The sequence below is a fragment of the Balearica regulorum genome, chromosome 3 (genome assembly GCF_011004875.1).
Source record: "Balearica regulorum gibbericeps isolate bBalReg1 chromosome 3, bBalReg1.pri, whole genome shotgun sequence".
NCBI classification, from domain to species: Eukaryota; Metazoa; Chordata; class Aves; order Gruiformes; family Gruidae; genus Balearica; species Balearica regulorum.
The window spans coordinates 100,387,688-100,401,751 of NC_046186.1; the positions used below are offsets into that span (position 1 = coordinate 100,387,688).

The following is a 14,064-nucleotide window of genomic DNA, read 5'->3' on the forward strand; positions in this document are numbered from 1 at the left end:
CTTGCAATATTCACGAGTTCCCTTATCAATCAGGGACAGTTAATTAAAAAAAAAAAATCACTGGCATCACATGGTGATCCATTCCATCTTATTTTGAAACTAAAAATGGAATTTGAAAAGTTAATCTTTTTCTTCTCAAGTTGTTTTGTCAGCATACTTTATATACTTCAACTTTTAAAGACAAACAGGTTGGTTTTCTGGGGAGTAACATGCTAGAAGACAAAGGAAGAAGGATTTCCAGAATTGTATATATCTTAGCATACAGGTATTTTGACAAACCTCTCGTATAATGTGATTTTTTTGTTTATGTGCTAAGCAATTGTATTTTCTGCTGTATTCTTAAGATGTACATAGAACAAAATGCAAATTTATGCTGAGAATTTATGTACTAAGCAAAAATTGTAATTTAATGAAACAGCACAAGTATCATGAAAGCAACACTAAGGTAAGATTTTTGTTTGTTTGTTTCTCAGGGTTTCTTTTTCCAGCCAGTATATCCTGAAAGAGCGTATCATAGACTTATGCTTCACCTTGTATTTAAACAAGCAGAAGCTTAGAGGATTCCTCTTGTAGTGGGTGGAATCAGTGCTATGAGCATGTACCAGTTACGGTTATTCTGGACATTTAAAAAAGTATGTCATCTCATGGCTTGCTCCAGAATATTCAAGCCCAACTATTTTTAAAACGAAACCAAAAAGAGGGCTACTTAGAACTAACACTTTAAATGTTTTCCAGGGTTCTAGCAAATGGATACCATTCATCTGCAAGTACTTCAAGCCTCAAACTTTGAGGCCAGGGAAAAGTAAGTTTAAATCAGTCCCCAGCGTGCAAATTTTTTGCAAGTTTTATTTTTCACTATCAGCGATAGGGTACCCTTCATTATATCTTTTAAGTCAAAGAGAAGGCGCATTTTGCATACGCTGCATGTCTCCAAACATACTGTCATAGCTGGAGGACCCTGTTCACATACAAAGTTGACAAGAAATGGAAAGAGCCTGCTGTGGTGCGTGGCCTCTAGTAAGGGAACAGAGCATCATCCGGAGTTTACCTGCAGCCGCCAGGTACATTCAGCTAAAGGGGCAGAAACCCGAGAGAGCAAACCCCAGCCCCCTGCACAAACAACTGCCGACAGCTCAGTCTCTCCGCTACGAGCCAGGCACCGTGCTCATTTTTACCCCAGCTGTGCAAAACCTCCACTTCTCTGCCATGTACCTGGGAGTTTTATCAGCAGGTCCCTTCCAGCTGGCCGGTGGCCGTTTGCAGCTGCCTAATCGTCGCACAGCCCCTTCGCTTGCGTTCCTAATCACTTGTGCACTTGCCCCAGCAGCACTCAGCTCCTCCGGCTTTGGGTCAAACTCCTTCTCGGACGCACAGACCAGTTCACAGCGGGACAGGTAGGGACGTGGCTGTACATCAAGCCGCAGGCTGTATCTCGGTGGCCGGGCTGTATCAGGCCATCTGCACACGAGGTTTGATTTTGAAAGGTACTTGTGGCATCCTTTCACTTTTTCAAAGCCGGTCAAAGCTTTTCACTTTTTAGTTACAGTAATGAATTAAAAAGTCAACTCGGTTCTTTTGTACGTAAGACTGACTAGAAAAAGGGCGACTAATGTAAAAGCCAACTCGCTATTCACCACAGCCTATCGTCTCTTGTGCTGCTGAGGGACACTCTGCATAGCAGAGCTGTACAAACCAGAGCAACTCCTTCCTTCTCAGTAGCACATCGCTACGACCGGCTGCTGCTCTCAGCTGGTCCGTTAGAGCACAACAGGATTGTGGATGGCGCATGATGTGGCCACGTATATCAGCGAGGAGCTTTTTGGAGGAGTCACATATGGATAGCAGCTGCATTACAAGGATTAATTACAGGATTTCCTTGTGAGGCTTCACTGTGCTGTGATCTATACTGGTTACTTGACTAGACACCTGATTTTTCAAAGAGATCTAGATTTAATGCTGCCCTAGAAATCTGGCTTAGGCCATTGCTTTAGACAGGACTCTCCAATTATTTGTGGTCTCAATTTTTTTTAATTTTTTTTTCTGTCTATTGCTAGAGTGACATAACAAATTGTCAAATTATTCTCTCAACGTGACGTTGGAGAAGCCCGTTCCCAGAGCTAGGGTCTCACGGTATTAGGCAGGTAGAGACACCACCTGAGACAGGTCTATGAAGAATAGTACTGGAATCGGGCGTTCATACAAATAAGAACAAATAGTATATATGCGAATGCTGTTGAAAATAAAGCCTCCTGGTTAATGAAGATCTTTGTAACATCTTATGATTGCTACAAGATTGTAATATGACTGCTTTGTATAATATTACATGTAATATATCACTCATCCAATCTTAAAAATACTTTCCCGTGACATCGCAAATGCTGTTCTAGATAAAGATATCTCTGCTGCCTGCAAATGTAAATTTAGGTATTAAAAATTATATTGCAAGTAAAGAACTCTTTAAAGAAAATGTTTAAATATATACAATTTAATACAGATTTCTTTAATTTGCATTACTGCTGACTTTTTCCTTCTGAATTCTTTTTTTTTTTTGGACCTGTTTTATATGTTCCTGTAGGCGGGAAGCTTTTCCCTCCTTTATACAATGCCCTGAGAGAAAGCAAATCATCTTCTTACACACCCAGCTAAGCTCAGGATGTGCAAACAGACCCCTAAATCACTTGCCTCTTACTAGGAACAGAATCTGCTGGACCATTCTAGTAGCATCCTCTTGTAGTACATAGGAATTACATCATCTTCACGGACCTTAGCTTCTAGAAGTGCTCAACAAGTGAAACCACTGGCATCCTCAGGATCTTTGACGATCAGCTAAACTGTGTGTATAACCTCTTTTTTCCTCATTTAAACCTAACTTGCAACAGACATTCAAAAGAAAGCGTTGTTGTTATTTTAAATTTCAGTACTAAAGCTCAGTTAGTCAACGCTGTCCGCAGCAATCCAACAACACCCAGAGCCATGCCCTGATTTTCAAACTGATAAACTTCAGAAGGATGTGAGCTTAATTCATACAAACCAGGCCACTTCTTTTTAGGTACCTCCTCACGGATTACAGGCTTAAATCCAAGTACCCACATCCGAGAACCAGCCCAAGGCCTTGAAGTACCAACTTTTAAGGAATATCATTTATTTTTTAGAAAGAAACAACAAAAAGCGCACTATTTTACCGGTGACATTTATTTGAAGGGACACAGAACATTGACTAAAGTGCTTTAAAGGAGGAAATATAAACAGCTTCCTTAAAGCTATTAATTCCTAAGTAGCCTTAATACAATTGATAAGATTAGCCTCCATGCATTACATGGGCTTGGACATTTTATAATACCAGCCAAATTGCATGTGTGCAGCTTAGCAAAGAGCATGGGAATGCTATATCGGGCTCACAGGCACTGTGCGCTTCCAGCTAATGGTCAAGGAAGATTTTCAAGGCTGATGTAAAGAAAAAGAGATGCCAGCAAAATACTTACTTATTTTAGCCTGACTTACTTGTTTTGTTAAAAAAAACCAAACACTGCTCTACCATAAAATGCATAAAACATAAAATGGGGACAGATCACAAATGCTTATTAAAAAAAAAGAGCATTATTAGAGATTAGTTAATTAAGAGATAAGGCCAGAAAAATAGAATGGTGCCATGTGATAACAGGCCCCTGCTGGGAGATGAAGGCTTAGGCAAATTTATTTCTGGTAACAGGAACGCAGCCATCTCAACAGAATCTGAAGTAATGCCTATGTGAAACCTTTTCTTTTTTATTTCTTTTAAATTATGTCAGACCTATAGTGTTCACTGATTGAAACCCTGAAGTAGTAAAACACCTCTGTCAAAGCACCCGCCTTTGCTGATCCCGTGTCATTTTCCAGGTTATTACTGAATTTTGATCCAAAGCACATTTGTGAGGTGGGAAAGCTGGAGGAAACCCTGCCCTGGCGCTCAGCTTAGCAGGCACAAGCTCTGCAGCAGCCTTCCTCAGGGAACGCACCCCCATTTTGCAGCCTCCCCCTCACGCGCGGTGCTGGAGGAAGGGCAGAGCAGGGGTCCCACCTCTCATCCCATCAGCCCCTTCTAAAGCAACGCACACAGAACACGTCTTGGCTGATTAACCTGTTTCTTTAAAAAAAAAAAAGAAAAAAGGATAGTCCATAAATATGAGTCAACTATAAAGTTCATTATGGGGCACACTTCCATAGTTTGTTCTCAAAGCCAATTTTTCCAGAGCAAAGGGTGGTGCAGGAATCGGACATGCCAGGCAAATGAGGCAACCAAGCCTCCACGTGTTTTACATCACGTTCCCAGGCAAAATAGGGTCAAGCATCGCAAATCAGAATCGGGGAGGCTTGGGCAGGGGACACTTGGCAAGGCACGACACCAGCTGGGGGGGGCGATGAAAGGAGGAGACCCAAGCCTTGGCTCCCAGCAGCAAAGCCTGAGGCACGCAATTCCCCAGACTGACAGTCTTGTTACGAGGGTGAAAATGAAGTTTAATTCTCAAAAAAAAAAAAAAAAAAGACCATAGCAATCACTTGGCAACAATACGTTCACCTGTTCCAAGACACACGTAGTCCCCAAATGCAAAGTTTTCCTGTTAAGAATTGCTTTTTTGCCTTCCCGAGCGCCCAGGTAAGCTGTTCAGAGGGAGGCACGGCTCGGCCTTAGCCAAACGCTTTTTCAAATGGGAGAGAGTCTCCCCATTTACACGCGTGTTTTCTCTGACAGAAATAACACTAACGTTAAAGATAAAAAAGATGGAAAATACACACAAGGATAAAGTGAATTCACAAGTTCATATGAATGAATCGTTCATTAATTGTATAAATTAATCAAGAGCAGAAGTAACATTGATTCTGTAATGTTGCTGTAGGCATATTTTGAGTAAATTATGACAGCATTTCTTGTTTTCATCCCAGAATTTTAAATGTAATTAGGTCCTAAAATTTGCATTTGTTCTCTACTTGTCTAAGGGGTTTTTTTAACATTTTGGAGAACTTCAAATTATTCTTGAGATTAGGTAATGTTAAAAATAGATTAAATTCATTTCAGAAAGCGTTTTATTCAGGAAGAGACTCCCAACAGTATATCTAGATTTCAAATTCCCACCACAGCATGTCCCCAACTCCAGTGGGACAAAGCGACTCTGTCCCCTCCCTCTTTGCAAGCTGGCGCTCAACCCGACGTGCTGCTCGTGCAGGTACGCGCTCCCAGGGCCACACGTTCTCCTCAAATATTTCACAACTGGGTCTCTGCCGCTCGTGAAGACTTACGAGTGGACGCTGAAGCTCTGAGAGCAGGAAACAACCCCATCCTCCTTCCGCTGCAACCACTACAGCCCTGGGAAACGGCGGGCACCTCGCTAGCCGTGCCTGAAGTGTTTTATTTAAATATCCCACACATGTTGAAATTAAGAGCTGTTACCCCCCAGCCTCCCTGTGTGCTTCCACATGCTCCAAGTGCCACACGTGTTGCTATCACACAGCATTTATCTCTCCATTAAATAAAAAAGAAAAAAAAACCTCAAATTTTCTTCTTTTCAGCTCCAACCCGTTCAAGCTGATAATGGAGATAAAGGGGAGCTTAAAGCCTACACTGAGTAGACAGAAAAAGAAAATGCAACACAAAGTGCTTTGTTTCGGAGTTCATGAAATCTTCCGAGCTTTCAGCTACTACAGCATTTTATGAACTACTAAAGCTTGATGTGGAAAGATTTAAAACACACAGCTGAGATGCCTGCATAGTTCAACAGCATTAGACGGATGCCCAACAGTTACTGCAGATCTTTTCTTCTTCTAGTGCCCTTCGTGCCAAATTGCACGTTCATTCCAGAAGACTCTGATGCAATCATTGCAAGGAAACTCAGGCCCCTTGGAGCTGTCTTTATGGGGAGCAAATGTTACCCCTCTCTTTGGGCATCTCTGGTTAGAGAACATTGGTGAATTAACCAGTGAAAGTATTGCTGATCTCCGTGCCTTCCTTGTTTTTATGTAACATTCTCCCCAATTTGTTAACACGCTTTAGCATTCTCTGTGTTTAGAGTACTGCAAGGACAGAAATACGTTCCACGCGTTATTCCTCAGATACGTGGTTGATTTCAAATCAACACCTTGGTGTTATAAGTCACTAAAACATCCCACAGCGACGCCATCGCTAACCTGAGCTCAGCTGTCCCACCCTGCCCCAGGCTGACCGGCCAGCCTGGCTTTCCTTTCAGGATCCTACGCAAACGAGCTGGAAAACTTACCACCTCCGAGCTCGTGCCATCTGGAAAGAGACTCTGAAAATATATATATTCACAAACTGATGAAAAAGTAACATTTAATCATTGCTGTCATGGAGATAAAGATCAGTACTTGCCACTTCTTGGCTCCTACACCTGGCACACTGCAGAAACTCCTCGTGCTCTCCCTCTTCTTTTTTCTCCAAGAGAAGAGTGTTTGACAAATCTCTCCGTCAAGGCATAAAGACAGATTTGGGCATCTAATGTTTGCATGCCAGGAGAGAGGAAAGGTGGCAGAAGCAGCAGGATACTGAGACAAAACACGACACCACACTTACTGCTGAATCCCAATGGGTATAAAAAACCCCCTCCAAAAGCCAGGGTGCCGTCACCAACCGAGGGGCACGTAGGGAGGACGCAGTGGCCACCGCTCCTGTCCTCTGCGGCATGGTCCTGGCCAGAACACTTGAACACACATGTCTCGGTGCCTGCATAAGTGCACAGGAAGATACACTGAACTTAAATATGAAATCACCGTGCCCTCCCATAAGGTGTCAAGCTGACGCAAGAGGATGTTTTAGTGTGAGGCTTCGACCTATCACCATAAATACGTGGCCATTGCGTAGGGGCAGCTGGTGCCAAGGTCTGCTGAACAGCCCCGAAACACTCCCTCCGCCATCGGAGGGATAGGCCACACATCCGCTGGGTCCCAAGCACAAGGCCCTGCTTTGTAAACGACTGACCTATTTTACTGTCGCTTATGTTCCTGCATCAGCCTGTAACACATTTAACAAAATTTGTATCAGTCAGTAGAAGTAAAAATAATAATATTGACAAAATGGCTCAATACAGTTACACAAGTCACACCTCTTAGCAATTGGACACTGAGATGACTCTTCTAGAGCAGAACCAGGAACTGCTATTTCTCCTGACCATTATTAGCCTTGGAATAAAAGAAAGAAAATAATAAACCCCCTTCTCCCTCTTCTGGAACCCCTAAACTGCATGGGCACTGCTGGCTGGCAGCAAGGAGAGGCAGGGAGGCTCCAGCACCTTCTGGACACGTCTCCATGCTCCAGAGCTGCCTGCGGCACGTGCTCTCCCCGCAGCCCCAGCAGCCAAGCAGGCGACTCTACTCAGCTATCCCAGGCTGATAGCAACGTCCTTCAACCAGTCCCTGCTGGTTCCCCAAACCAAGAAACACCACTCCAACGAGCTGAAGCCACTTACTGGTAACTAGAAGTTATCAACAACTGGAGATTAAGATGTGCTACCCCCCCGCGCCCTGACTTTCATCAGGCACTGAAATGATGGAGGATTTTTGACCTCAGCAATACCTGTTCGCAACGTTCTTACTGTGGGACTCTTCCTGCCGTTTCTTGAACGTAGCCCAAAAGGAGAAACCAACTCTAGTCCTTCCTGTTCTTCTAAACATTCGAATCCCATAATAATAAAAAAAACCCACCAAAACCTAGACTTCACAATAAGGAGAGACATTTTCTTAAAGACAACTTGTCTATAAGACTTCCCATCACCCGTAAGCAACCTTTCTGTGTCTCTGTCCCCATGCCTTTCTGCTGAGGTTATGTTGAAGCAGTACCATACAACCTGAACCAGTTATCCAGAGAAAGCAGACAGCTGGATGGTGACATGTTGGCTATGTACACAGAGGCGTGGTTGGCAGGCTCCCTGGCTGTCCTCACTCCTCGGGCGCCTGGAAGCATTTCTGCGGAAGGCAAGCCTTGGAAATAACTGCATCCAGCCTTGTTCCCAGGAAGTCTCCAACCTGCTGCATACAGGATCAAGCAGGACACTGGGATGCTCACCACGAGGAGCTGAGGAACGGAAGAGCTAATGGCAGATGCCTCCCTAAGAGAGTTTTCCTTTAGTACCAGCTAAGATATGACGAGCACCATCCCATTCCCACTAAGATGCAGGATTGGCCAGTGACAGTCCTGGCTCACCAAAAGCAGAGCAAATGGCAATATGGAAATATGAAGATGAGAAGACCCATGGAAGCCCCACAAAGATCACTCCAATCTCTCTTGCTATTATCAGAGATAGCATCCCTGTCCTGGTCACACACAAAACCATTCAACTCGGGTTAGTTTAAAGGCCTGTTTCTCTTTGCTTCTTAGTAAATGAAAGTTGCTGTAAAACCCCTTTTTCTGTGCAGCAAATGTCTGTTGTTAGAAAACCTCCCAGTGGGATTTCAGACAAACAGCCTCGTAACCAGTTTAGGGAGATGCAGACTAGACAGCAAGGTGGACAGAAACCTGCCTGGATTTTCAGGCTCAGAGGCCAGCAATGAACCAGTTAGAAGTGGCCTTCCCCAGGGGCTCATATTCAAGCCAAAACAGTTGAATGCTGTCATATTCAACTCAATAATCAACAATCGCAACAGTGGGATGGAAATACCAAGCCACTACTGCTTGGCAAAGGTGATTCCCAGAAAGGAGCAGAGGGGTCCAGGGCAGAGGGGAGGCAGACTGCATACTCGGTTGCATCACAACAGGACTCTGCTGAGAAGAGATTTGAGATGCAAGTCCCCTCGTGCTATTTAAACTTCCAGAAAGGAAAACAGGTGGGATTTTGTGCCAGGGCTGGAGCCTGAGAGCTGGTAAGGCTTCGCATCAAAAGTAAAAGGACAGAAGACCACACTCATAGGGTAAGAGAGAGCCTCCTACGGCAGACTGGAGAGAGCACAAAGTGTTATCTTGAAGTGTGAGCAGAGTAAAAAACATGACCGATGTGAACCTCAACCCTCATCCCTTTACAAAATATAATTTACAATCCTTTCAAAAGACGATTAGACTTTTTGGTAGAGGTCAAGAAAGGTTTAGCTGACTGAAGCAAATGACACTAATAATATAATCACCTTACATTTTTAGCCAGGGAATTGCAGGTATTGCACATCCAGGTATTTGTTAGCTTGTGATTAACAAGGTGACACACTTGAAGGAACAAGCTCAGCACAATTCTAAAAGCAATGTTTAAAAAGTACTTATTTAATGTCAACACCAAAAGGATTTACTTGATGCTTTCAGCTTTGTTTTGTTTGCTGGTGTGATGGTTTCTGGTTTGGGGATTTTGTGGGGGTTTTTTTGTTGGTTTTTTCTCCCCCCAAACACGTAACAACATTGTAGATTGTACACGTAATCCGCAAATATTAAAGTTATAGCAGATTTATTACAGATATTATTTCCCTGATACTGAAACAATGTTTTATATATATAAATATTTCTACATTAATATAAATACAGGCAAACCAAATCAGAAAATAGAAGTCTTGAGTAAAGAATGACTAAACTTGCAAAAAATGATAAATTGTGTACTTTGCAATTACTTGTGGTCATAATTTTACCAACCTATTCAACCTTGCAGTCTCCAACTCTGATCCCAGAGAGAAAAAAAAAAACCTTCTTGCTGTCAATATTTTGCTTCGCACAGAGAAATCTCTCAGTATCATCAATCAGCTTTTTAATATTATGCTTACAGGAAAAGAGAGTCTGTCAGTGCAGTTACACATTATTTGAAACTGTGGCACACAGCTTAAGATGTAAGACTCTCTGCAAAGGAATAGTAACATCACCAAAAAAGTGTGGTTTTCAAGTACCATGCACAGAAAATTGTTGATATACCAGCCAGCTTAAGTAGGGGAAGGCAGAGATGAAGGTCTAATGTAACTTCTTCCTGTAACTTCTGCATGTCCCTGTAAAAAGTGACAGCAATATATAAATTATTGGAACTACAACAGATAGTAGAGATAAGAGTAGTCTGTACTGTTTTTAAGAAAAGGAAATCAACATTGGCCAAGTTTCTTTATTTCATATTTCACATCTTCACTCAATACTGTAACTGAATGTTTGAAAAATTGTCCTGTACACCATGAATATACAAAATTTATCTGAAGCATTAAATCTGTAAAAATAGAAACAATTCAGTCAGACCAAGTGTAACTGAAGACATGGCAGACAGTAAAGGGATTGCTTATCTGGGCTGAAGACATAGTCGGAAAGTAAGACTTAACTGAAAGAACCACAGATTATTAAAGAAACAGAACTATGTAAATTAAGATTTTACTAATTTGTCAGAAGATAGAAGAGAGAAAGGTGGTGGATTTTACTTTAAATCAATAAGCATAATGTCAGTTTTTAGAGACACCTTGGCGGTCTAATTACATACAGCTAGAAAACTCACTGCCTTCAGGCACCCTCATATCAAGTGCAAATCTGCGCAGTTATAGAATATATTTATAAAATATACTATATGCAAACATCTTTACAGAGCTTTAAATCAAGCCAAAAAGTAAATATACTTGATGGGACAACAGGGGGGAAAAAAAAAAATCGATGTAAAAATGTGGGCAGTGTGATTGTGGCCCTTCAAAGCCAGAGGAAACCATTCAGTTTGTCTGCAACAAAAAGGAGATGGGATTTGCACCTTAAAAGTTGACTGTTACCAAAAATGAAGAAAACATCCTCTGTGCTTCTGCAAATTAACATAAAAGTAGCTTTCATGACATTTTATGTATTGTTCTTATCTTAAAATATCTTCTAAAGCACAATGTCAACCCTTGAATATCAATAACCAATCACATAATTGAGAGTGAAAGGGTTTCCCAGCTAAACTCAAGTTACAAACTACATAATTCTAAGGAGTGCAATGCTCTGGAAAAAGCTTTAAATTAAATTATTTTACTTGTAAAGCTAGTGTTAGGGTTTTTTTAGTTAAAAAACAACTGGAAGCAAGAAAGCTGCAAGAGTACAAATGACAAAATCATTTTAGATACACCAAGTGAAAGAGTGAATTATCCACTGATGCAGACAGAAACATCCATTTGCTACATTATTTGCTTCCTTACTTCATTCCATTGCATGTACACACAGCTTAAGTATTAAAATGCAGAATAATAAATAAAACGGCTCAGATTACTAGCAAGGGGCAAAACACAATCCATAATTGTGCTCTATCTAGTTTCTGTTTCAGCAGTCTTTTTCTCTTGCAGTTTATAAGAAAAATCATAGTCAGACTTCCAAAAAGAGTCATTCTTTTTTTTTTTTTTATCAGAAACTCAAGTTCATTTGCCCAGGTTTATAACCCAAGACATTTCTGTGAGGGAAGCACAGTGCAAATTATATGACTAATAAAACTTGCTTACATAGAAATAAGTTTACTTGATTAATGTTAACTGGTATCTTTATGAAATACATTGTAAAACAAAGATTAAATAACAGGACTGGGTTTGGGGTTTTTTTTTCCTCAGACTTTTTTTTCCTAATCCCTCCCTTTGAAAAGCTTACTGAGTTACAAAAATCTTAATAAAGTTCCAGTCTTCAGCAGACAACCATTATAAATGCTGCCAATCAATCCCAACTAGTGTTTGATTTGCTTCTTGTGCATGTCCAATTTCCTCTGTGATACTGTGCTGCTGCCAGAGTTTTTGAATCTTTTTAAATCGTTCTTTGCACAGATGTAAGGGATTCCCGCGTCTGAAAAGGAGAGAATATGTATCAGGAATGATTAAACACTGCAACTAAGCACAAACACTCAGATGTCACATAGTAAATATTGGATAACTCCTTAAAATATTAAAATATTTAGATAACCATTTAACAGTAGTTTTGTCAGAAAAAAAATCAACAGATAATTTGATTAGTAAAGTGGAGTGCGACCCTGTCTGGTCTCCCACCCTTACTGCTCAACAGTTCCCCCCAGCCTTTGGGAATCTCCTGCACAGCCCACCCAAGTCTAAATGTCAGTTTTCAGCATCTTTTGATGCTGAAGCAGCTCATATTCTTTGGTTTTAACCAGTTTCAGAAGTAGCAAGATTTAACAATACTGAGTCCCCAAACCATTCTCACAGGAAGTAGAGACTGGAGTTAAGACAAACAACTACCAAATCAAATAAAATCATCTCATAGTATTTTCACTTGGTATTAAGTTAACACAGATTATACAAATAAATACACTATATACAAATAAGATTTTTAGCCCTAGTTTCTAGGCAACTTCACAGATGCTAAAAAGATTTAAATTTTTACACCTCAAGACAACTGTTTATAACCTGGGACAGATCTTCCATTAAATATTTTTAACCTAAACCCACATATTAGCATTAAAATGTCTGAAGACATTAGATGGAACGGTCATGTCAAAATATAGTATTACCTATATAATTAAAATAAAAAGGTAACACAGAAAGTGTATTTTACAAACCAGATAGTTTAAGAATTCCTGTCTTATAAGACAGATTTTTTTTAAAAATATTTACCTGAGTCCCTGGTCTGTCTCTCCATAGTCATCGAGATAAGGAGGAGGATAAAAGCAGCCCTTTGTTTTTCCAGCTAAAAATAGCACCTGACATTCTCGTACTCTAGAGGGAAACACACAGAAGATTTTAGGTGAATAGTTTCTCGTATTTTCATAGACACTGCTTTTCCAATTCTTACCTCACTCTGTGTAATCTGCATGTACAGATTTTTAAAGTTACTTTTGTTTTTTAAAATTGAAGATCTTATTCTCTTCCTGTTGTAACTCCTCGGTAGCAGTTAGAAACAATGTAGTTTCATGTCATATTATTTGCAATCTGTGTAAATACGTGACACAACCACAACAAGAACATAAAACAATTTCACTTCTCACTAATCTTTGCCATAGTGAAAGACATGAGACAGTATCTAATCTTTCCTTGTACGCAGGAAACCAACTAAAATGAACGTTCACATTTTCAATAGCAACAACAAAATCAAGGTATTTAACTTCATTGTTTTGTAATACTTGAGTGGAAATTAACACACAGAGAAAACAAATTCACTTTAAAATGAAATTCCAATTTTGGACGATACTTTATCTTCAAGGAAACAACCTGTGAACCTTATACCAAAGTATAAGGAAGATGAATACGCTCTAGTTTTTAGGCAACCCTGTTATTAGCAAACCACTGCCTTTACAAGCCACCCCTACAATCACATTTATAGAACTATTCATTTCACATCCACACGCACCGTGTAACCTAGCAATGTAAGTAGAGGTGTTGAGTTCCTTACCTAAGGAATATGCCCACTCCAGAACCACACGCGTATGTATGTGCAGTACAGGCTCCAACATCTTCTCCTTCTAATTCAGTCTGACAACAGTAACTCTGAGAACATAGCATGGTCCCACACACAAGGCACAATGTTGGGGCTCTGCTTTTATCACCACCTGATTTCGGACACCTTTTGTTAAGCAAAAAAACCATAATCCATTATATGTATTAATTCTAGATGGCAAAAAGACTTAAAAGTACTTTTAAACATTTATATGGTTAACAGTTATACAGATCCCCTCCAATTTCTATTTCACTAAAATACCCGAGGATTTTTGCTGGAATAGACGGCAATCAATATGTGCCATTAACTTTATGATTCTACAAACATTTTTCTGAGGCTTTCAGGTTAAAGGTTCATCAAAAGGAGCAGAAGATTTTAGAGGTCCTCGCTATAATTGCGTACAACTTACGAAAAATTGGATGCTTGGTTAATGAGGCAGCTGTAGTCGTCCGGAAGGTCTATTAATTTATTGGATTCTCTTGCATAGCTAGAATAAAGCAATCAAATTAACCACTCATGTTTCAATGAATAATAACAGTGATTTCAAACTCATTCATGTTCTCCTGACTCATCTAAACAGCATCTGTGAATAATTTTTAAAGTTTTCCTCTTCTCTGCCATTCAGAGTGTCAAATGGCAGCACATAAAAAAGAACCCCCAGCATCTCTCAGCTAGACCACCTCCAGTTTTCTCAGTTATATTTTTTGTGAATTTGAGAAAACACACAGGCAGAAAGTCAGAGAAGT

At 40.5% G+C, this 14,064-nt stretch overlaps 1 protein-coding gene across 3 annotated transcripts in view; it reads right to left on the reverse strand.

Annotated features, from left to right (window-relative positions):
- Window positions 1-10,032: 10,032 nt before the first annotated feature.
- UBR2 (ubiquitin protein ligase E3 component n-recognin 2) overlaps window positions 10,033-14,064 on the reverse strand; it is a 57,990-nt gene continuing 53,958 nt past the window's right edge. For all 3 annotated transcript variants that reach the window (XR_012834695.1, XM_075749166.1, XM_075749167.1), the window contains 4 exons: window positions 13,728-13,805; window positions 13,274-13,444; window positions 12,499-12,600; window positions 10,033-11,716 (listed from right to left, as the gene is read on the reverse strand). Coding sequence is in view for 2 of the 3 variants with exons in the window: in XM_075749166.1 (XP_075605281.1) it covers window positions 11,575-11,716; window positions 12,499-12,600; window positions 13,274-13,444; window positions 13,728-13,805 (493 nt within the window). In the remaining variant the exon portion in view is untranslated. The remainder of the gene's footprint in view (window positions 11,717-12,498; window positions 12,601-13,273; window positions 13,445-13,727; window positions 13,806-14,064) is intronic.